General features: G+C 35.4%; 1 protein-coding gene across 1 annotated transcript in view; it reads right to left on the bottom strand.

The window, feature by feature from the left end:
- Positions 1-25,363, bottom strand: part of LOC123523256 (xanthine dehydrogenase/oxidase-like) — a 43,885-nt gene that overhangs the window by 14,208 nt on the left and 4,314 nt on the right. The window contains exons 4-24 of the mRNA XM_053550254.1: positions 25,239-25,301; positions 24,169-24,225; positions 23,483-23,624; positions 21,200-21,370; positions 20,748-20,824; positions 19,455-19,545; positions 18,974-19,062; positions 18,618-18,730; positions 17,765-17,833; positions 16,148-16,298; positions 15,759-15,951; positions 15,074-15,252; positions 13,436-13,555; positions 12,683-12,802; positions 11,964-12,126; positions 10,591-10,660; positions 7,258-7,345; positions 6,932-7,018; positions 6,316-6,507; positions 1,663-1,808; positions 997-1,075 (exon numbers count right to left, since the gene is read on the bottom strand). Of these exons, the coding sequence (XP_053406229.1) occupies positions 997-1,075; positions 1,663-1,808; positions 6,316-6,507; positions 6,932-7,018; positions 7,258-7,345; positions 10,591-10,660; positions 11,964-12,126; positions 12,683-12,802; positions 13,436-13,555; positions 15,074-15,252; positions 15,759-15,951; positions 16,148-16,298; positions 17,765-17,833; positions 18,618-18,730; positions 18,974-19,062; positions 19,455-19,545; positions 20,748-20,824; positions 21,200-21,370; positions 23,483-23,624; positions 24,169-24,225; positions 25,239-25,301 (2,460 nt within the window). The remainder of the gene's footprint in view (positions 1-996; positions 1,076-1,662; positions 1,809-6,315; positions 6,508-6,931; positions 7,019-7,257; positions 7,346-10,590; positions 10,661-11,963; positions 12,127-12,682; positions 12,803-13,435; positions 13,556-15,073; positions 15,253-15,758; positions 15,952-16,147; positions 16,299-17,764; positions 17,834-18,617; positions 18,731-18,973; positions 19,063-19,454; positions 19,546-20,747; positions 20,825-21,199; positions 21,371-23,482; positions 23,625-24,168; positions 24,226-25,238; positions 25,302-25,363) is intronic.

Here is a 25,363-nt window from a genome sequence, read left to right as displayed (position 1 = left end):
GAGACGGGACTAACATAGATCTTAATCTCTTGCATGCGTTCATCGGGACGGGACTAACACAGATCTTAACCTCTTGCTTGCGTTCATCGAGACGGGACTAACACAGATCTTAATCTCTTGCATGCGTCCATTGAGACGGGACTAACACAGATCTTAATCTCTTGTATGCGTTCATCGAGACGGGACTAACACAGATCTTAATCTCTTGCATGCGTTCATCGAGACGGGACTAACACAGATCTTAATCTCTTGCATGCGTTCATCGAGACGGGACTAACACAGATCTTAATCTCTTGCATGCGTCCATCGAGACGGGACTAACACAGATCTTAATCTCTTGTATTATCGTACATAATAATTCAGTGAGATAATATGTTGTATGACAGGGTATTAAATACAGTTAAAGAGTAACATATGTCGATTATTTTGTACTGTTTCATTAGTTTTACTGACATTATATATTAAATGGCAGTTCTTTGTATAATTACCTGTCACACTTTGTCACGACATGTCATCCAGTTTGTCCTTATCCATAGATATATTTCTAGTGTCCAAATGTCTTATCAATTAAAGTTTTGTTCTGCAAAAATATACATTTGAACGGTGAATTTTTTTGTTTTTGTTTTTGTTTTGGGTTTAACGCCGTTTTTCAACAGTATTTCAGTTATGTAACGGCGGGCAGTTAACCTAACCAGTGTTCCTGGATTCTGTACCATTACAAACCTGTTCTCCGCAAGTAACTGCCAACTTCCCCACATGAATTATCAGAGGTGGAGGGCGAATGATTTCAGACACAATGTCTTTTATCAAATAGTCACGGAGAACATACGCCCCGCCCGAGGATCGAACTCGCGACCCCGCGATCCGTAGACCAACGCTCTCCCTACTGGGCGGGCTTTGAATGGTGAATAAATTTACACATGCAGCCATATTTGAAAAGGTGAATGTCAATATTATTCAATGAGCACTACGAAGTCTGGTACTGATCTTACAAACCTGATACATAAAACTAACACCAAACCCAACACCAAATTTGGAGGCCGTCATCGATATTCGTTTCTTCCATTTACTTTCCCTGTGCAAGTAGAAAACATTTTGGAATAAAGACATAAACAACGAATAAACCAAACAACCGTCCCATAACCTCACAAGATAAATTACACCAATATAACTGGCTCAGAAATATAAAAAATTGTTAATTAAGAGATCATATAATAATTATTATTCAGAATGTAAGTCAAAACTGACCATTTGTCAATTTTAAGATTATGCTAAAAACAAACATCAAATTTAGTTAAACCGTGTTACAACAATTAGCAATTCCAGCTTTATTGCCATATCATTTCAAAGGGATTGCGGCTGTGGCAAAAACTATTTTCCCGTATATTTGGGACGTTCCTGGCCTCAGGCGCCTTCGTATGTATAGGCCAATGTGTATTTCAGGGAACAAATAATGATTTGTCATCAATCGACTGTATTATGCTCAGCTTTGTATGGGATTTCTTATTTAATTACTTTCGTAGTTTCATAGAAAATCTGTAATGATCTTTTGGAAAAAAGTAATGTCAGTAGACTACCGAAACATATATGCATAATTATCTAAAACGCGTAAATTACACATGATAGCTCAAATCACATTGATCACTAATATCAATTACCTACCTATTGAAGCTTTCAATGTTTTCTTGGCGGTTCTCAAAATTGCTCTCAGATTTACATTTTTGCCAAAGCTGTGGTATAGTGCATTTCACAAGTTTTGTTCCATACGGTATAGAATCACCTTCTTGGTAGAGGTTGACCTCCCGGACCTGTGAAGTGAAAACACGTGCCTGTTGATACATGCAAAATTTTATGGCATACCAACTAGCAGTTTCCTTCCTGGTAACATTATTTCCCTACTTAAAACTGCAAACTTTACATTTATTTATTTGTACTCTAAGCAGAAACTGCACGTCTGCGTGTAAATGATTCTTCAATTAAATGCCTTTCAAAGCTTGCTATACACTTTGAATTATTTGATACTAATACATTTCAAGTGTAACAAGAGCTGTCTGATGACAGAGCTCTCGACTATTCAAAGGCTTGACATGTCAATAAAATGGATTTTATAATAGTACAATTACAACTGTGTCACAGTAAGGGTCAAAATTATAAAACCTGCTTTAATTTACAAGTACTTACAATTGCAGAAATTTGTATGCAGTACTTACACATTAAGCACAGAAGGGGCATAGTTCTGTTAAAATACAAGTTCAAAATATTCGACCTAATACACTGTTTGTTTGTTTGTTTTGGGTTTAACCCCGTTTTTCAACAGTATTTCAGTCATGTAACGGCGGGCAGTTAACCTAACCAGTATTCCTGGATTCTGTACCAGTACAGACCTATTCTCCGCAAGTAACTGCCAACTTCCCTACATGAATCAGAGGTGGAGGACTAATGATTTCAGACACAATGTCGTTTATCAAATAGTCACGGAGAACATACGCCCCGCCCGAGGATCGAACTCGCGACCCCGAGATCCGTAGACCAACGCTCTTACCTACTGAGCTAAGCGGGCGGGCTCCTTATACACTGATCCTTAACATAGCTTTGTAGTCTCAATCCAGTAGTCCTAGTACTTAGAAAGATTTTAAGTTGCATGCAACCTTAACACGAACTAAGTAGACAAAGGGATATAATTCTGTTAAAAATACAATTCAGAGGTATTGGACTTGACCAAGTGACCGTATGCAATGACCCCAAGACATGTGTGAAGTTTCAATACAAGCCCCAAAGTACTTACAAAGGCAGACAATAATTGTACCCTGTATTAAAACCTGAATTTTCTGTGTATAAAAAAGCCACATCATTTGGTTAAAATACAAGTTACACTTCTAGGACCTGGACCTGTGACTATATTTACTGACCCTAAAGACGTGTGGGGGATAGTTATCATTATGAACAATTTTAATCAAATTTCTAAGTTAAAAAGGGGCATAACTCTAAAAATATTGCTAAAAGAGTAGTGTACCTTGTCACACATGTGCACACTGTCACTATATGCAAGTTTTCCAAGTCTCAGTTGGATACTTTTGGTAGTGTTCAAGATATCTGACTTTATCAAAAACCTACTCGAAAATTTTCAATTTAAAAAGGGGCATAACTCTGTAAATATTGTCGAACATATGCACACTGTCGTTATACGCAAGTATTCCAACACTCAGTTGAATATCTATGATAGTGTCCAAGATATCTGAGATTAAAAAAACTTTAACCAATGCCGACGCTTCCGCCGGGGTGAGTAGTAAAGTTCTCCATATTCTTCGAATAGTCGAGCTAGAAATGACTCCGCTTTCTAGAATAAATATGACATTATTTAACGAGATATGAATATAAGGGTTCCAGTCATTTTACCGCGTACGTAATAATACCATAAATACCTTCCTTATTGATGACGATATGTTTCGATAACTCCAGTAAGGAAACACATTTTCGTTTCATTTTATTGTTTACTGGTTCGTGAAAATGAAACGCATTGTATGTTTAATACATGCTTTAGATGAAAGTAGGATCGGTATTTCATTAGAAAATCAGTACCATTTAGGATGCTCTCTAGTGTAATCTTGTGGTTAAATAACCATGAACACTTGCACACTGATAAAGACTTTTAGTTTTCCGTTACGCGAAACCAACCATCGTTTTTACAAACAAAAATAATAACAAACGATTGTAATATCTTATTACCGGTATTATGGCTTATGTAGATATATAGAACAACGAAATGAATTGAGACAGGTCCACTTCTTCTAACAAGTACGAAAGTTGCTGCAAGTTACAGTAAAAGGAAACTCCGCGCCAAACAAAGCAGTGTACGGGGTTTCATAAATGTTGGAGAAAAAACATTTCCTTTGTAGTGTGAGCAGGATTCTTATTGTTGCATTTAGTGACCTAATTATTGACTGATCATGACCCATATGCGAAAATGACCTCTACGTTTCGGTATATGGGATGAAATGTATTGCATAAACAAGGTTGTGCTTAAATTCAGACTTACGTAGTTGTTCATCAGACATGACTGAGTTTCAAACTTAGCTCATATGTTGTCAAGACCACTATTCTGATAACTGTCAAATCAGGAATGTGGGCTCTGTATGATACTTTCAAATTAAATGATGAGGAAGGACTAAGATGTACAATGAATGAAACACAACAAATATCATTTTGTCCCGTCTAGGGGCGTGAAACTCACAGTATAAAAAGAACAAGAAAATTATAACCCAAGTGTTTTATGTTGACAATTACGATTTACTTAGAGGGTATTGTTGTTATTGTTGGTTTCTTCATCTCTTCCTTAGGAGAACAGCTTCTGAATAATGCAACAATGAATATTGACAAAACAGTTCAATACTAAAACATCTTTACTACTACATACAGCCATATACCGATCAACTGGTATTTTTTAGGGACAAACAATCAATGTTATGCAATCAGCCACCTCTCAAGAAAGACCATTGTTCCGATATTGCTAAAGGCAAGGCTGTAAGAAATCTATATTGAGATAATAGAGCAAATATACTTTAAAATGCAAGTCACCTTGGTTTAAAGGCCAGTTTTTGCCTTATTGTTAGGTGACATTTGTAAAACGTTTCACTATAATTATGCCTATCAAACATTAATTAAAACACATAAATACTTCACTTAAAAAGTATAAAAGTAAAAACACAAGACGTACGTACTGTGTAAAAAGATTGGTGTTGATTACAAAAAGAGGAATGTATATTTAAGGAATTGTAAAACGAGTTATAAACTTAATACATAGAAACAACAACATTAATACATTAAAAATACCAAAAAAATGCACAACTATCCTTAACAAAAGCTTATACAGAAGTAGTAGTATAAAACTTACTTCTATACAATCCAATAAAAGTAACACAATAAAATGAGTTTAAAATTAGCATAAATTAACTTTACAAAGCAGTATCCGGAATTCCGGTTGGAATAAAAGGCCGCTATTATATGGAATAAATGTTGCTAATAACAATGCATACAATGTAATAAATCAATATTTAAAATAAAATGAAAAACATAACTATTATTACACGAAAAAGGTAATCTTCTTTCTGGCGTATTCATTAAACCGAAAACGAAAGAAATTTTCCACGTGATGTCCGACACAAATTGCTGTCTTTTTTGCTCTTTGATTTCTTTGCTGCTTCTTTTTTTTCTTGTGAAAATTATCTTTTTTATTGTATTGTTAAATCTGGTGCTATTATTAGGACCAGAACATACATTAAAAATGAAAATTTGAAATTTCGCAAATCGAAAGGAAAAATATCGTCATTTACAGCATACACTGCACCATACACTCAAAACAAGACATCCGATAAATCACGGGGGAGGAACTATTATTACATGGGACTCGGTTATAGAGGAAATCATGTTACAGAGTTGAGATGCGGCTGTTTTCCCGTACAACTTTATAAGATAAACTTCAATATACTGTCTTTCGCATGTTAAATCATGTCTCAAATGACGTACATACCATTTATCTAGAAAAATAATTTAAATTTTTGCAAAAATGAGATAAATGTTTACCATTTCATTTGTGAACAAACCACCGCCAGTGACTATCATCCTTCATATGCTGTAACATTGTCCGGGAAAACTGTACCATCCTAACTCTGAAACATAATATCTTCCATAACCGAGTCCCGTGTAACAGTTCCTCTCCGTGAAATTCTCCGCGTCCGTGGGCGCGGAGAATAATGTTCATTGATAGTCGTCGATGGTGCGATCAAGATGACTTGTATACACGCTGCTATCAGCGACAGAACGGGGTCAGAATAAATACATGGGAAATAGTGAAATGGAGTTCATAAAACAGACGCTTACAAGATAGATTTATCTGAAGAACTTTCTCTTTACATGGTAAGATAAAATGTATAGGAAATGTTGGCCTGGAAAATGCATAATGTATAAAGGTTTAAAGATACATTATGTTACATTGTGCGGTTGACTTGTAAATCACAACATCCATCTTATTATTCTCTCGTTAGTAATGCCACAACGTGAAAGCTAAGAGTCAAGGAAGATGGTTAATGAATTTGTACAGGACTCCATAATTTTGGAACGGCTAGATCCTGAGGTTTGCCGTACATTACCGTAATTTACTCTAGACTGGTGGCCACTGCCGTTTGAAATGGATTTTACATCAGAAATTTAAATGTTATAGCACACGAGTTTCTGTTGTAACTGCGTACATCTTAATTTTACATCCAAGTTAATTCAATTAAAAGATAGGACAACGTGCCTCTGATGGGGTTCACATACCTGCTGTGAATTAATATTTAGGTAATTAGCGATTTTGAATAGGATATCTTCCATAATGAGCACCGCCTGTGGATGTCCGAACCCTCGAAACGCCGTGTTAGAAGGCGTGTTTGTTTTGCATACATATCCCTCAACTCGAATATCCTTGACCTTGTAACCAGACCCAAACGATGCTATCGAGACTTCCATTACCTGAAAAACAGACTTTGTATAAGATTATATACATTATTAAATCTTTCAAATCTTCTTGAACATTACTTTTGTAATCAATGTTTACATTAGATACAACCCATATCTTTTGCAAGTTACATAGATGTTTCATATATTTTGCTCTTTGATATGGCCTCCCAAGACTTCCGTAGCAAATATACCAACGAGGAGAAACTTCTGCAATTGGATCGAATGCAGACTTTTTTGTCATAAAGCAGAGATGCTGTCTTGACACTTCTTTATTAACTACTGCTTTGTTCCTACTAAAAGTTATATTGTCTTGTGACCTCAGTCACCCTAACATTAGAAGACTTTCAAAGGTAAAACCACTGTGATAGGCTTATATGTATATTTATCATTTCAGATATAATAATCATAACAATTTATAGCCCTTGGGCGTTCATACAATGCTTGAAAGATCCAGCGAATATCCACCATTGCTGTAAAATTTCAGATCTAATGCCGTTATTTTTCCACTTTTGTCAAAACCAACCTATAATTAGAAACCAAAGTTAAATGCATTTACTTGTAAACTCGTGTCGTGCATCGAACATATAAATGGTGTGGATCATTGTGTTAGAAAGCTAAGACAACTACATTTACAATTAAAGGTTTACATAAGATTAATGCTCGTCAATGTATCTAAACAGAAGAACTATATATAAACAGTCATGTACCATACGCTTATACCATATGCTTATATCAAATTTTACATAAAGGGACATTTCACACCTTATACTTCCCGAGAAATGGATGTCTTTTTCCTGTTACCATCATATCTGTCGCTCTCGGAAACACACACCGTACAGGTCGTTTCGATCTAAAATAAAACAAATTATAAGAATTTGGCGTAACATCAAAGGAAACGTTATCTAAAACGGGCGCGAAAAAAAAAAAGATCCAAGCCTGATTCCTTGTCTGATTTTTCTATTTTAAAATGGTGTTATAAATAGGTTACATGACTGTTTAAAACAATATTTCTGATCGAACCATAGTTTTTAAAAAAATCGTTGTCTCTGAAGGAAATTCAGCTGTCACTATTAGTGACAAAATGCCACCTAAGCATGCCTGAGGATGCTAGAGTTGTCTGCGCAAAATAAATAAAAAAAAAATAGATAATGACATTGACCTTGACCGTAGGGACTCGGATCATGCGCACAATCATAATCTCAAGCTAAAATAGTTATATGCCAAAATGACTTCTAAATTCATATATAAACAACAACAAAAAAATAAAGGCCGCATGCAGAAAACCGATATGTCAGATTGTGACCTTGACATTGACTCAAGAGATCCAGGTTACTGATACGTCACATTCTTGGGATTGTTGAACATGTCAAAAAAATATGGACAGGACACGAACAAAATTTCACATTATTTTGTGGCCTTGACCTGGGAGACCCAGGTCATAAGCGCGACACACCTTAATATTGTTAACATTTGGGTCAAATTATTTTCAAATCCCCTGTGAATGTTGACGTTACAGCCCGGACAAGAATTTACACGGATGCGCGCGCGCACACACACAGGGTCGCACCTTCAGGGGCATAAAAAGATAGAATTGTCTGCTTGATGTTCTATTACACCGGTTCGACAAGATCGGTCCTGCGGTCAATTTTTACAATTATGGTCCTCTATGGTCGCACTTTCAATGACGTATTCGTGTATAGAAAAGCTTTCACTTATAGTCCAGCATAATATTTTTAAAATATGTCAATGAGCATGTCAGAATAAAACAATCAAGGTTTCTTGTGATTTATCAGCCTTGATAATTTGTTAAATATTAACTTCAAGAAAGACAGTAACGCCGACTGTCTAATATACAGGTATACATTTATTCTAGCCTTATAACGGCTAATAGACGTTATTCTACGTTTTCCATCTAAATGACCCTACAACGTTACTTCCAGTTTATCAAACGCACACAACTACCCTAAAATGCAATGTATCAGGATTACAACAAAATTGTATTAATTGAAATATTAGAATACAGTAATCATATAAAACAAACACAAATAAGAAATTGTGTTATATTTTAAGAAATGTAGAGAAAATAGCTTTCTCCCCGTCTGTAATACACCAGATGCACTGGGTTTGGTATATCTTGGCAATGAATAAGGAATTGCGTTGTCTCTCTTTAATGTAAAAGTATATATCAGTATCACTTTATTGCATGAATAACTAAGTGTTAACGGGGGCCACCATGGCCGGGTGGTTAAGGTCGCTGACTTCAATTCACTTGCCCCTCACCGATGTGGGTTCGAGCAACACTCGGGGTGTTGAATTCTTCCAGTGAGGAAGCCATCCAGCTGGCTTACGGAAGGTCGGTGGTTCTACCCAGGTGCCCGCTCGTGATGATATAATGCACGGAGGGGCACCTGGGGTCTTCCTCCCCATCAAAGCTGAAAAGTCGCAATATGACCTATAAGTAAGTAAGTAAGTTAATATTTTATTATAGTGACATTTACATAATACAGCATATAATTAAGAATTATCAAAACTGAAACAAATACAGTCAAATCTTAATGCTCTGTAAAAGTTAACCAGCGATCTGTGGCAGCAGAATCCAAGCAAATATATCAAACAAGAGGGCACTTAAGGCCCTGTGTCGCTCACCTGACCTACTGCTAACCCCTGAAAAGTTAGAATCCAAGTTGGCCTTGATTTCATAGAGACAAACCTTTTGACAAAGTTTTATGAAGATCAAGTAGAAAATGTGACTTCTAGAGTTTTATATGAGTGTTATTCTAGCGCTCAAATTCAAACTTAACCTAAGGATCATCAGGAATAACATTCTGAACTAGTTTTATGGAGATATGGTCATAAATGTGGCCTCAAAAGTGTTAGCAAGCTTTTCATTTAATCTGACCTGGTGATCTAGTTTTGACCCTTCATGATCTAGATTCAAACTTTACCCTAAGATCATCAAGAATAACATCCTGACAAAGTTCGGTGAAGATATGGTCATAAATGTGGCCTCTAAGGTGTTAATAAGCTTTTCATTTGATTTTAACTAGCGACCTAGTTTTTGACCTCACAAGACAAAGATTCGATTTGACCTAGAGGTCATCAAAACAACCATTCTGATCAGTTCTCATGAGATTTAAACTTAAATTTAGGTATCTAGAGTGTAAACAAGCTTTACCTTTAATTTGATCTGGTGGTCTAGTTTTTGACCCCACCTAATCAAGATTGGAACTTGACCTAACAAATCATCAAGATTAACATTCTGACCAAGTTTCATTCAGATATGGTCATTAATGTGGTCTCTAGAGGGTTAACTAGATTTTCCTTTTGATTTAACCTAGTGACCTAGTGTTTGACCCCACATAACCCATATTCAAACTTGGCTTACAAATCATTAAGAGTGACATTCAGACCAAGTTTCATGAAGATACAGTCAAAACTAATGCCTCTAGATTGTGAACAAGCTTTACCTTTGGTTTGACCTGGCTAAGAGTTTCTAACCCCACCTAACCAAGATTTATATTTGATCTTAATATTATTCAGATTTACCATTCTGACTAAGTTTCATTAATGTATGGTCATTAATGTGGTCTCTGGAGTGTTAACTAGCTTTTCCTTTGATTTGACCTGGTGACCTAGTTTCTGACCCCACATGACCCAGATTCCAACCTGATCTAAAATCATCAAGATTTACATCCTGGCTAAGTTTCATGAAGATATAGTCATAAATGTGATCTTTAGAGTGTTAACAAGCTCTGCCCTATTTGACCTGGTGACCTAGTTTTTGACCCCACATGACCCAGATTCGAACTTGACCTAGAGATCATCAAGATAAACATTTATATTAATTCTCATGAGTTTTAAGCTTACAATTAGGTCTCTAGAGTGTTAATAAGCTTTACCTTTGATTTGACCTGCTGACCTAGTTTTTGACCCCACCTGACCCAGATTTAAACAAGACCTATAAATCATCATTATTAGCATTCTGACCAAGTTTCATTAAGATATGGTCATAAATATGGCCTTTCTTGCACTTACGTTTTGTATTCTCGTTAGAGGTATATGTTGAATATTTTCATAGAAAGACTCAGAACTTACTTTATTGCAGCAATTACTGTAACTCCAATTACATACATCGCTTGACTTTCCTTTCCACCAAAAGCGCCACCTATCAATTATTATGAAGAAATTAATGACTCCAAAAAAGAAATGAAAACTAGAGATGCTTTTGAGAAAAGCGCATGTCTCCCACAACTGCCCCTATGCAAAATTTCTAGTTTCTTTAGATGGTTTAGACGAGTGGATCCAATTATATGGTCTGGATGAGTGGACCCAATTAGTAATTCAAGGGCCATAAATTAAAAGTGCTTGAGTGGATTTAGCTAGTTATCAAACTTGGCTAAGGTCTTATGGCCAAACGCATTTTGTTTCAAGTTTAGTGAAGATCGGATGAGAAATGTTGGATTTAGAGAGAGGACAAGAGTAAAAAGGCTGATTTTTCGGTAATTCAAGGGCCGTAACTCCAAAATGCCTAGACCGATTTGGCTAGTTATCAAACCTGGCCGAGGTCTCATGGTCAAACACATTTTGTTCAAGTTTGGTGAAGATCGGATGAGAAATGTTCGACTTAGAGTGCGAACAAGAGTAAAACTGCCAATTTGTCGATAATTCATGGGCCGTAACTCCAAAATGCCTGGACCGACTTGGCTAGTTATCGAACTTGGCCGAGGTCTCGTGGTCAAACACATTTTGTTCAAGTTTGGTGAAGATCGGACGAGAAATGTTCGACTAAGAGTGCGGACAAGAGTAAAACTGCCAATTTTTCGATATTTCAAGGGCCGTAACTCCAAAATGCCTGGACCGATTTCGCTAGTTATCAAACTTGGCCGAGGTCTCATGGTCAAACACATTTTGTTCAAGTTTGGTGAAGATCGGATGAGAAATGTTTGAATAAGTGTGCGGACAAGAGTAAAAGGCCGATTTTTGGTAATTCAAGGGCCATAACTCCAAGACGCCTAGACCGATTTGGCTAGTTATCGAACCTGGCCGAGCTCTTATAGTCAAACACATTTTGTTAAAGTTTGGTGAAAATTGGATGAGAAATGTTCGACTTAGAGTGCGGACAAGCTTTGTGACACACACACACACACACACACACACACACACACACACACAGACTGGAGTAAATCAATATGCCTCCCACACCACTGTGTGGTGGGAGACATAATTAGAGGTTAACATGGCTGAAAATCCATAGGGTATAAAAGATGTACTGATAATATACGTGATTATATTTCACAGTCATTACAATAATGAACTAGCTGGATCAGATGTTAAATTTTTCACTATGTTAAAAAGTGGTCCCCGCGATTTCAGGACAGATTACTGTAAAATGCAGCTATTTATAATTATGCACGACGGACAAGACCATTTGTAAGCTCAGTAGAGTGAAAACAAGAGGTTACAATTACCAAGACGTTTCACTCTGCACGTGACTTTATGCTGAGCAATGTTCAATAGGTTAGCCACCTGAGCTTGTTCTTCTCTAAGATTTTGCGTTGTGCATATGACTTCAATCTCCTGATTTTCTTTTGGTATAGCCAGTGCTGCATAAGGTTCAAGGTAAAAATGTTCCTGTAACAAAATGCATATATCAACACAGGTGTATAGTCAGCGCGAAACATTCAATTATCATGTAGAACATATTTAAAATTTTGACAAATTCGGACTAACTAGTCTAAGAAACTATATCAGACTGACTGTGTTACTTCTTCGAACAGTATTCTACTATCATTTTGTGTACCTTGCTAACAAGAAAAGCTCAACTTTTAAATAAACCGCCACAACGTCATTAGGATATTTAAATGTGGACTTTATTCAATCTTTTGACCTTTCGCCAGCGCGGATATTTCAAAGCATGATAAAACGGTCATTTTCTTCTTTCACGACTTATTTTCGTTGCATTTGGGCTCATGCAGTCTTTAATAGAATTCCGCTTAAACTGAAGCTAGGGGGCGTGAGGAATAATGCACATTATATTACGTCTCGTGATCAGACACAACCCGCTTTTGCTTTGATTGTCTGCGGTGTATGCTTCCAAAGGATCTTCTTGGGGATTTTGTTAGGTACATATAAGTATAGTTACAAAGAAAAAATGAAGATACATATTATAAAACGTTTTAAGATTTACTTGAAGTCCGGTTTGATATTCTCCTGTAATGACGTGCTCAGATTCAGCCAACCCGCGATCTACATCACCATCTACTAAACACTGTGGCTTTCCGTAGAATGAATTGTTCTCTATGGCATCCTATAAAAATATTTAATCTTTTTAAAATGTAACTGAACATCACAACTGATTTCATTGTAAAAGAAAATATTGGAAACTTAATTTCTATTTGCTCTTTAGAGGATTTCTCTTTCATTTTCCAAATAGAATAGTTGTGACCTCAAACACATTACTTTGGGAATGTTTTTTTTGTGATCTTTATTTTTTTTTGATTTAACGTCGCACCGACACATGATAGGTCATCTGGCGACTTTCCAGCTTTAATGGTGGAGGAAGACCCCAGGTGCTCCTCCGTGCATTATTTCATCACGAGCGGGCACCTTGGTAGAACCACCGACCTTCCGTAAGCCAGCTGGATGGCTTCCTTGTGATCTACTTAAGTATATCCGCATACCTGTGTACAGTTAATTTCTAACTGATATAAATGAGAAGAGAAACATTTTTCAAAGCTTGCATCTTAATAGAATATGTACAAATATTATCATTAGCCGTGTAGAGGGCGTGGAGGGCAGCTTGAACTTCCACTACTGTCCATGAACATGATAAACAGGCTCTATCAAACCGAGCTGGCAAAATGTTCGTTTATGTCGTTTTGGGCAAACTTTAGTTTTCCACTTTTTTATTTATTTAATTACTAGTATGTACAAAATGCACCTGTATAGTTAATATTGGCGTCATTTCCTCATATTCAACTGTTACCATAGAAACAGCCCTCAGTGCTATTTCACGGCTTTCTGCAATAATACCACCTATGGGCTGGCCAACAGCCAACACCTGAAATAAAAATGATTAAATTATTATATAATCATATAATCTGAGACTTCTACATGTATGTGAATATTGCACGTGTTGCCATTAATTTTGTAAACCCAGTTAGCATAGAGCTCGAAATTTTATCAAATAAATAGTCTGGATAAAAAGGATAAAGAAAACAAAATAAGTATATATAATTTGATTCAGTGACGTTTATAAAATACATAGTGCACATGAAGGAGATTGAATATCATAACCCCATTGCAGAAGAGGTACAGGTATCATTTATATTGGGCCACCTTATCTGAAGATCGTCAATTAGACCCCGCTAGGTTCATGACCTTACTGATTGTATTTCAAAGAATATACATGTTATGGTTTTACTAAATTAAAACGAAAACTAACAAAAGTGGTTTTGACGACAACCTTGAACTTGTGGAGTTATATATAATTACTAAAGTTGGGCAGTAACCCAATTCATGGTGTACAACATAACCTTTGATCTAAGGAACTCTCTAGTCATTTATCTACGCAGAAATTATAAAACACTACATATACCTTTGCTGATCAAGAATTTAGAAATAAAAACAATAATACTTTTGTAATATCTTTGGTTTAAATCTTCTTTTTGACCTACCTTTTCCATGACAAGGATTTTCTCTGATTTCACTTTAAGTATAAAACAATATTATTGGCATAATAAAACATTCTAAAGAATTTAGATCTTTCAAATTTTTCAAGTTTTGAATTCATTATCGAAAACTAGTCTAAATAGCTTTTACGGCGTTAAAATTAAGTAAGAAATCTTCAAGCGAAAGACAGACAGAAAGAACAACAAAAGTGATTGAATAACGGATGGAAGGAAAAATAGTGTGTGCTGTTCTGAAGCAAAGTAGGTTGTTTGCACGTTGCTTACTTGCTTGCTTTTTTATCATTCAAGTTCGCTGCACATAAAACTGAAGTTTTACAAAACTGGGTGAATGGAATGGCGAGTACTACGAAGGTCTTACATTTTTAGATCAATTGCATTTGAAAAAAAGAAGTGCTCTTCTATTTCGGTGCCAAAATTGCAGCAGGGATCTTTCCTTAAGTGATTAGAAAAAAGTCATTAAACAAATTGCTACACATATTTCTTATTCCAGTACGATGAACTGCATAAAATTTATTACAGTTCAAGAAAACTAATTGGTACGTAATGTGATTTGAACCCTTACTATAGTCTGGATTTAAACGAGCTACCGAATCTCGAAAACTGTTGTCAATTTTGTTTCATAGCGCAAGTGATGATTCAATGTCTGAAAACAGACAGTAATTAGTAAGACTAACCCACAATTAATTTATGTTTCCGCTTATCTACATTTTATCTTTGTATATTCTCGTATTTTGTTTTATCCTGAAAGAGAGCGTACCGCTCCAGAGCAAAAGAGCTCTTGATCTAGAACTCCGAAAGATAGCGCCAATATTCTGCGTATCTAGAAGGTAATTAGCAAAGACAAAACCTACCACCTACTTTCCTCTTGCTTACTTTGTATATCTTACCTCTCCAGAGCAAAATATCTCCTGATCTGGAACAAGTACTCCGAATCCATTTCTTCCTGGAATATCTCTGTGGTCTATATACCCGTGAACACCTTGAAGGTTCAAAGCTTTACTTGTGTCAACATTTAGAACTTTAGCGTGGGCTACACTGCTGATGACAAGGGCCACAAACAGCTCATCTGAAATATGTGATACAGCTTCAAATACGCGAATACACTACTTCAGTTTGTAGACTGAATTAGCAGCTTTGCGATTTTCGTAATCTTTAAACAGATAAAACAATCATATGCACTGTGAAAATTATTCTGATTAAGGCCGCATTTAAATGCGTATAGTGTGTGCTGTAGACTGCGTTACGTTTAACAGAATCTTCCTTTGGAAGCACACAGAAAGCAATCAAGAAAATTAACAGCTCACTTGGTACGATAGAGTCAGTTCATGAGACCACACATAGAAGACAATACATATAACATAATCGTTACAGTGCCGCACCGGCAACTAAAGACAATAGTGATAGCAGGGACACATTGGAAAGCTTTGCTCCGTAATATTATTTGCAAACTGGAATACAAGAAGACATTATCATCTGTGAGAAGTAAAATTCAAATCTGTATGTCTAAACCACCTAAGATTTACTAAATACATCGCAGTAAAGCTTGGCTGATATCTGGAAATCTTTAAATACTTTGTTGCCGAGGTAAATCATCCACATATATAGCCTCTCCTGATACTGTGGCTTCAGAATGAACGTTAGGGACAGTTCGACCCAGAGCATCATCCTCTTTCTGGCCGTCATCTGTGCAAGGATCAAACACCTGCCTGCCGCTGTACGGGGGCAGAGATACTGGACGTGCCAAGGATTCATTGGGTTCACACAACTGTAAATGATAAATAAGAAATTACTAAAATACTTTTCAAACTATTCTTACACATTAATCTTCACACTGACGAAATAGCACGTAGATAGATTAAACACGTTTGCGGTCGTAATAGAAAGTGCAAGTATAATAACCATTTCAATAAAAGAAATTGTTCCTTTTTGTTTCGCAAACAAAAACTCCTTTAACCTGTTACCTTTATTTCTGCTTGTACTTTGCTGAAAAATTTAAACCAAATCCCAGAGGCGACGGATAATTTGTAGCTATCTACATTTTGACCATTGTCGAAGCTAAGAACTTCAGTTATTATTGCTAGGACATCATGTAATAAAGTATCATCCCATGACCTGTAGTAAAAGAATAATTTTTATTTCTTGTCACCATTTACCTTTTTTTCTCTGTTACGTACAGTAGCTTGCTTATATTTTTTCTTCCTTAACAAAAAATCTGGGAAAGCATTTGCCTTTCTTGTAAAAATATCATATCTGTCCCGTTAATTCAATAAACTGTTGATATTTTCATTTAATATTGCCTAAACCATAACATATTTCTAGATAGCTGTTTTATAGTTATTAAGTTTATTCTATCGTAAATCAAATGTTCATACGGGCTTTCGACGAAATTATATGCAATCATAGAATTTCGCTTAATATATGCTATTGTACACCTCAAAATGGTAGCAATGCATTTTGGTAGTCACTGCCAAAATGCGTTGCAAGGGTACATATGATGTGTTAAGGATCATGGAATGGAATGTATTTTGGTATTCTTTTTTCTGCTCCTTTTTACATTACGCACAAAAGAGAGAGATAAAAGGAGGGAATGTCTCCTATAAAATGGCGGGCGAGGGAATTCGGAGTTCCCCTTTCGTATAAAAACAACCAAAATGAAGATTCCTGAGCGTGTGAAAGGGGCCTAAAACGACTATCCTGTGCAGTAACATTGTATAGTTTTCTTGTTTTATTGTGCTAGTATTGTCGGAGGGATAGTCCGTCGAGATTTTTTATAGCACGAAATTGTTGAAATCTGTAAAACGAAGTATAAATGTTAGGATGGCACGTGGGTCCTCCACCTAGATATTTTTAGAAAATCCACATAACCACAAATGTTGAATTCTATGCGTGTTTTCGGGGTCTTAGATAGATATTTCCGGCAAAAAAGATTTTTCCCTTTAAATGCGAGGGGTTTCGAGTGTCCACAATAGATATCTTTGAAACACAACGAATGGTAAAATGTGTGCGTGGTCTTACTCGAATAATTTTCCAAAAACTAAATTCTCCGTCGTAGATTTAGAATTTTATTTTGGTGTATACATGCTAGCGGTATTTTGAGATCCTCCCAGGATAACGCATGGAAATGGTGGGTTATGTTTGTTTAGATAGGTAAGAAATATATCTTTTACTCAGAAATGAAACTTCCTCTGCAATAAAGTATACAATGTCATGTATCTTATTAATTATCTATATAATATAAATGCGATGTATTTCTCTAATATTTATCGCTGATTTTGGCCTTTTTCTTCAATTGTATACGACGTATAAGCCCCAAAAGTTGTTCGCTATCTAACTTGAGCAGCTCTTATCCAAGATTCACCAAATTATCATTATTGGATGTGTACATATACAACCTATTTTGGTACTACATTTTTGTAAACTACCAAATTGCGTTAAATGTAACGCATTTTGGTAGTGACTACCAAATGCGTTGCTACTATTTTGAGGTGCAATGCTATTAAATTTACGTTTTAAGTAACCTTAACATCATTTACTACCTGCTCAGTCATTCTATCATAAAGTGATACGGAAATACATACCTTCCAACTGCCACCTGTGACACTTTGTCTATCATACATGACTCTTTGAAGATACCGCCGTAGCATAACCTTAATAGAATTTGTACAAGAATTCGTTAATAATTTGATGATTAAGTCTTAATGCAAGATGTCTCTCACATAATAAATTAAAGATTATTTTTTCTGTTTTTACGTCTAGTGAAATTAACGTTAAAAAGACAGAACTCCTATTGAATGCATATATGTAGACTGTATAACCTATAAAAAATGTCAACAAGGCAAAACACTTTTCTATAATATTTGTCGTATGCTTCTGTGTAATATATCATAAAAGCAAGTACTTGTTTGCTTCCTAGTTTGTAAAATAAGGCAACCATTCTCGAAGCACACTCATTATACTTGGAAATTACAATTTGCACAAGCTTAATACAAAATATGTTGGAAAGTGGGCTGTGTACTCGTACATATTTTTTTCCTGTGTCAGCAGGAATAAAAAGCCTTCATAATAAAACACGAGTTGTTTCATGACAGCGCGATTGACGAAAAGGCGGCAATAATAGCTGTACTATTTAAAGTAAAATGTAACAATTGAGCGAATAACGTTGCAGTAAGGAAATATACTAGTAGTAAATTATAATCAAATGCGAGCGATTTCTCAATACAAATTGTGATTTTTAAGTCATCACATTAATAAAATCTGTAAAAAGATCCATTGGAAGCAAAGAATGCATCCAAGATGAGTAACAGAAGACTCGGTTTGATTAAGTCTTTTCATGATCATTCTTAAATGATTATTTTATTTTATTTATAAAATGTTAATCAATTTATAGTTAATATTTCCATTTTTAATATAAATTATACAAAATAGATAAACCTAAGGCATTTGATCTTTTTCTCTCCGTCAACCTTTGCAAACATTCCAGCATTAACTATGGCGAGGGAGAAGGACCTTCTTTCTGACATTTTGTAGAAAGCGCTGCATTCATCCTAAAACGAAATACTTATTAAAAGTATTGCCCACCTAGTGTACGTATATTTTTATTATGGTTAATACAATTCTTATCATTAGGTAATGAAAATCTGGTTACAAAAATGCAAATACATCATGATATTAAATGCAGATAGTATATCCCACGGTCATCTAAATGTATTTAAGCTACGTTTGTAACTGTCACGTAAAAACTGTGTAATCGTTAATTGATAAATGTTAAGTGCTCTCAGGTTACCTACCTTTGAAGCAAGTGGGATATGTATTGCTTCAATCACTTCTTCGTCTTTGATGTCCAGACCATTCAATGCTACCATTCTCGAGCCGTTAACTGAAATGGCAATCAATTATGGTTAGCAAATATATATTTACAATATACTTTCTGATGAAATATTAAAACATGAATGAAATACAATTCTTTTTACAACATTTTCATTATTTTCACTGTATCTTTGAAACTATTTTCTTTTCATCTGACAGTGACTTCAGTATCATTAGAAGACAAATAATGCATGTGACTACTTAAACGAACTACTGATCGAAATCTATTTACATTCTTGCTGCATGCGCCTATACATTGCAGCACAGAACGGAGCAGAACTAAAACGAAAGGTCATGATCTTATATATAAATATGCCTACTCATACGTTTTACTCCACTTATTTTTTTTAATCAATGAATAATTAAAATGTACAATGATTACAAAACAAGACAAGCACTCACTTGAAACAACTCTAGCTCTTGTGCCAAGAGCTCTGAACAACGTTTTTATATCCGAGTTGGAACGGCCGCACATCAAACTTCCGGCCAAAGTCTAAAAATTCATAGAATGTGATAGTGACATAAAGAGAGTTCCATTCAATATCCTGCAAGCAGGACATAGGAATTCATATGTAAGTTATTTGCATATTATAAGTTTCATAGAGCAACACGCATTTCAAACTACTATGTAAAAGTGGTAAAAACATTAGGACTATTTAGGCGATAGGAAAGATTTCTCACTGGGGCCCCATGTGGTTCTGGGATGATCTGAGAATGAAAAGAATTGGAACCACTGCCTTACCCTTGCATGATCGTAAGAGGCGACTAATAGGGTCTTAACACTTGGTTTTGCAGTAACTCTGTGATTCCAGCAGGTATGCAAATTTTGATTCCATACCTTATGTGTTTATTTCGATGGTAAATGAGACGTGGAACCAAAATTTGTAGTCCTGTTTGGCGCCATATAACCTATACTGTGTTGGTGCGCCGTAAAACCCAAATAAATAAATAAATAAATAAATTCTCACTTGGCCTTTAAAAATTGAGATAACGTTTTACAAAAAGGGTATGTTTATTAACGACGAAAACAAATGATATTCTGTCCTCAGAGATTTTAGAAGAAAAATATCAACTTAACAACTTAACTTCATATTTGATACAAAAGTTTCACTCCTTTTGACTTTGTTTTAGCCCACTAAGATGTACCATACACTTTGAGGCATTCTACACTTTATGAAGAATATTGTAGTGTAATCTTACGCAACATAACATAGAGTTTTCTTATACACGCTGGTGTATAAGCTAAGCCGGTAGCCGTTTTAAACCATTACAATACATAAGGAAAGAAATTATTCTGAAAAAAAAACAACATCATACACCTATGAATAGTGTATGATACAAATTGTATAACAAATACCACGTGCAGAGGTAACAACGATAAACTTCAAATAGATCAAAAGAACTGACAATTACGGCAGATAATGAGTATCAACAGAACTAAGATGTCTCTATTACTATAGAGCTAATGGATCAAATAATTGCATACAAGTTAGCAGAATTGATTATTCATCAAAAACCGATGAGGTGTTGAAAATTTCCATTATCTTATACTTGGAATGAAATTTTGTGTTGACGCATACGAAATAATCATCAACAGATATAAGGTAAATAATGCTATATATAAACCTCTTTGACACAGCTTCTGCATAAAATTAATGTGTAAGAAGGTCCTTTTATTACATTTGCTTATTTTACCGAAACGTTCCTGATTTGTTCAGCCCCATATCTTGACGCCATTTCTAGAATGACCGTTATGTGTCTTTGTTCTTCATCTAAAACATATAAAATGTAATGGGAAATCTTTTAAAGCTATATTCCTGCAGAATGTGACCACATATAGCCCAAAGACAAGCAAACACGTACAAATTATCCCAAACAAACATGTTACCACTGTTAAATCTTAATTTGCGTACATATAAATCGAGAAGTATTTTAAACAAACAAAACTCGACATGTCAAAGCTTTTTTGGACAGTCATATACACATTTTATTCAAGTAATTCTTAGTGTTATGTTTGGTCAAATGATATTAGAATCTGTTCTCAGAAATGGATTAAAACTCAAACTAAAAACCCATTTGAATGAATAACCCTCGTCACTATAAACAAAATGTACCCGTGACAGACCCTAGGTAATAAAACACATTACCTGTTAATGTACCTGCAACGTTTTCCAGATATTCTGCAAGTTCTGACACTGTGGCTGCTCCACCGACGATCAAGTCGTCTTTCGTTACAGAAAAAAAATTGATTTCAGGAATATTAAATCCGTATAGAAGAACCTTTTCATCATCAAAAACACCTTCCGTGAGGAGACGAGCTGAAAATAAATCGAGAGTAGAGGTGTTAAAACAGCCTACTGAACAAGAGATACGTATGTTGAGATATTCGCCGTTCATGTTAAGTCCAACGTTAAAAGAATCTGGATATATTTCTGTCTTCAGAAATGTTTATACTGACTGAAATTATTTTTCTACCTAATTTATTTTTAGTTTAATAGAAATATAACATCGTAGTGAAAACAGAAAAGAAGTCATTAGGTCTTGTGTAACAGAGTAACAGCCAAAAACTATCCAAAGAACCGTGGGTCAATAGTTCTGACTATCGACCGCTAATCTGTTCAGTTAGGGTTATGTAGATATATCAGATTGGCAAGCGATAAAAGGAATACTATGTTACTTAGATAATAAGGCAACATGTTCATTATGTCTCCCACCACACAGTGGTGTGGGAGACATATTGATTTACTCCGGTCTGTGTGTGTGTGACTGTCTGTCACAAAGATTGTCCGCACTTTTAAGTCAAACATTTCTCAATCGATCTTCACTAAACTTGAAAAATATGTTTGACCATAAGACCTCGGCCAAGTTCGATAACTAGCTAAATCGGTCCAGGCATATTTGAGTTACTTTGGAGTAACGGCCATTGATTTACCGAATAATCAGCCTTGTTGCTCTTGTCCGCAATTTAAGCCAAACATTTCTTATCCGATCTTCACCAAACTTGAACAAAATGTGTTTGACCATAAAGGGCCAAGTTGGATACCTAGCCAAATCGGTTCAGGCATTTTTGAGTTACGGCCCTTGAATTACCGAAAAATCAGCTCTTTTGCTGTTGTCCGCACTCCAAGTTGAACATTTCCAACACGATCTTCGCCAAATTTGTATAAAATGTGTTTGACCGTAAGACCTCGGACAAGTTCGATAATGAGCCAAAGCGGAATTTGGGCCCTTGAATTGTTGTGAGTAATCTGTATATAAAAGCTTGACTTGCAATTTAGATGATTAGGCAGTTGTGGGAGGCATTCCCTTTTCTTAAAAGCAGCTCTGTTTGTAGTGTTGATATGATTGTTTCATGTGTATACGAAATTATATTATTAATTGTGCTCATCCCACATTGCATAAAAGCATTGACAATTATACCTGCATGGAAACATTAATACCAGCAGTACTAACAACTAGTTATTTTTTGTCATAGTGAATTATACATAGTTCATACTTTCAGACAGTTTATGTTACCATATCAATATTGAATAGCAATCACTGATGTTGTTATTGTGACGTTTTTTTGTGTTCCTTCGCAACATCATCATCTTTATTTTTAAGACCGTTACGATTCGCTGGTCTTTTTGCCCCGGGACCTCCCAGTTTACATTTTTAGGTTTGTTTGTCTGTCAAAATCGCACCAATTGGAAGGGAAATAACTGCTACATCTTTATTTACAGTTAAGCGGTTTTGGGTTGTTCCCCTTGAGTTATCATGTTATATAGTTACCCACTTACAGTATCAAATAAGTGATTATTTTGATGCTGGGTGCCATGGTGGTTGCTGTGTTTTGGGGTGTTCTGGGGTGTCTTGGGGTAGAAAGACCAGCCCGTTAAGGCTTGTTACGATCCGTTCTCCATTAAAAGTTAAATTTTCAACAACTTTGCCACATGATCATATCTTATATGTCAATGTGTATTATGTAATGAGGTATTATATGTACAAATTACTGAATAAACTTTTGTTCTGTTCTGTTCTGCTATTCAATGGGTTTACGTAAAGGTGTCATGCAATAAAACAAATTATAATTTATGTTATGTAATCATGCAGCATTGTTTTGCAAACGTTTGGAAAACCATTTTGAGAAGTATGATTTTGTGTTAAGTTGTTCTAAATACCAGTTATTCTACTCGTCCGCAGATAAACATCAAATTGAAAGATTAGTTTAAGGCACCGTTTGTGGTCAAAACAATATTACATGAACACTGAAAGTCTCCTACTTCCGTTTCACTCCAAATGGAACAATATAAGTGAGACGAAAACACATTTAATAGTCATGTATATTTAATGTATAAGGTATAATCATTGAAAGTCCCCACTGAATTTTCATGACATTTATGCCCGAAAATCTATATTTATTTGGATAATGAGGTTAAAAATGACCTTACCTGTTGTTGTGTTCCCCATTATTATTGGAGCACGTGTGTATTTGTGTTTCAGCACGAGTAACTGTTGCAGGTTCACTGGTCTATACCACGTATATTCACCATCGGTAAACTGTACTTCTTTGTTGAAATATTCATCGTGAAGCTAAATAAATAACGTCAAGTTTATACATGTCATACAATGATTCGAACTCATATACGGTCGCAATTTAACTTTTACAAAAAAACAATGAAGTGTCGAAATTCTGCAACCATGCATACGTCGCTGCATCGTCAAATATTCTAATGTCGCTTTCCTAATCTTGACAGAATAATATGCCATGATGTCCTCAGAATCGTATTAATAATATTTCGTTTAGACAGCTGTCGTAATCGTTTTAAAACATTTAAAGTCTCAAAATATTGGTTTTGCGATAGGAAATATTGTACCTGATAAAGTAAATTACTGTTACAAAAGAAAATTAGTATTCAAAGTAAAATACAGAAAAAGTGAAAAAATGTCAGGCCAAAAAAGCAACAGTAAAGAAATTTTAATGTAACAGTTTGAAAACAATAATGTAAGTAGATAGCGGATGACAATTCAATAAGGTAAGGGAAAGAAACGTGTTTCATCCAAGTAACCAAATTAAAGTAATACCTAGCCACAAGGAAACAAGAAATGTATTTCAGAGATTTACATTTTATATTACCTGCAGTTCTGGAGGGAATATCGACACTTGATGATCACCTGTACTTTCATCTGATGCCTAAAATTAAATAAAACTACAAGCAACATGTTTGTGCTATACATCAAAGTGGGCGAAACTGGTCGGTACAGAATTTTAAAAAGCTTAAAGAATAAAGTTTCTGGCTTTGTAGGATTGAGCCTGTTTGTGTGAGGTTATGGCAAATGAAGTAGAGTGATAAAGAAAAAATGAAAGTATAAGAGTTCTGTTTATATATTTTATATCGTGCTAAAGAACCAACCCTTCAATGCAAATAAGTATATGCCAAAATACAAGTCTTGAAAGTAAAAGAGTCTGAATCATGCATTATGCAATCATCTTCTCTCAGACATCATCCATTCAGTGCATTTGTTTGTTTGTTTGTTTGTTTTGGGTTTAACGCCGTTTTTCAACAGTATTTCAGTTATGTAAAGGCAGGCAGTTAACCTAACCAGTGTTCCTGGATTCTGTACCAGTACAAACCTGTTCTCCGCAAGTAACTGTCAACTTCCCCACATGAATTAGCAGAGGTGGAGGACGAATGATTTCAGACACAATATCTTTTATCAAATCGTCACGGAGAACATACGCCCCGCCCGAGGATCGAACTCGCGACCCCGTGATCCGTAGACCAACGCTCTCCCTACTGAGCTAAGCGGGCGGGTCTCCATTCAGTGCATTAACGTTGATGATCGAAGAAAACGGTTTACTCATACTATGTTCTGTTCAAACAACTATTTGTGACATTGGTAGTTTACAAAATCGCACAGAATATGCTATGTTTTCTTGCAGAGGCATCGCGGGCCCGAATTCACATGAGATAATGCCCCTAAGATATATCTTTGAAGACTTACTTTTCAGCTTTTTTAACAGAGTTCATGAAAGACAGAATACAGGCAACAAATATAATGTTACCTATTTTCTCTCTTTCATAAAATCTGTTTGCAATAGTTTGCCTGTTAAATGCGATAAAACAATTTGCGTTGTTATATTGAAAATTCAGTTATATGTTTCAATTATTTAATATAAATGTTTGCTGGTACTTTTTTCTTTACCTCATTGCGTGTGCTACTTGCAGAAGAATTTTTACAGCATGCATCTCCCATTGGACAATTATCCTGAAATTAGAATTTTATTTTTTATTGTACTATATGAAAATGGTAAGATACATACGTAACAG

Source organism: Mercenaria mercenaria, chromosome 8 (genome assembly GCF_021730395.1).
Source record: "Mercenaria mercenaria strain notata chromosome 8, MADL_Memer_1, whole genome shotgun sequence".
Lineage (NCBI taxonomy): Eukaryota > Metazoa > Mollusca > Bivalvia > Venerida > Veneridae > Mercenaria > Mercenaria mercenaria.
The sequence above is the reverse complement of the archived record's forward strand: the minus strand, read 5'-3'. Positions and strand labels throughout refer to the sequence as shown.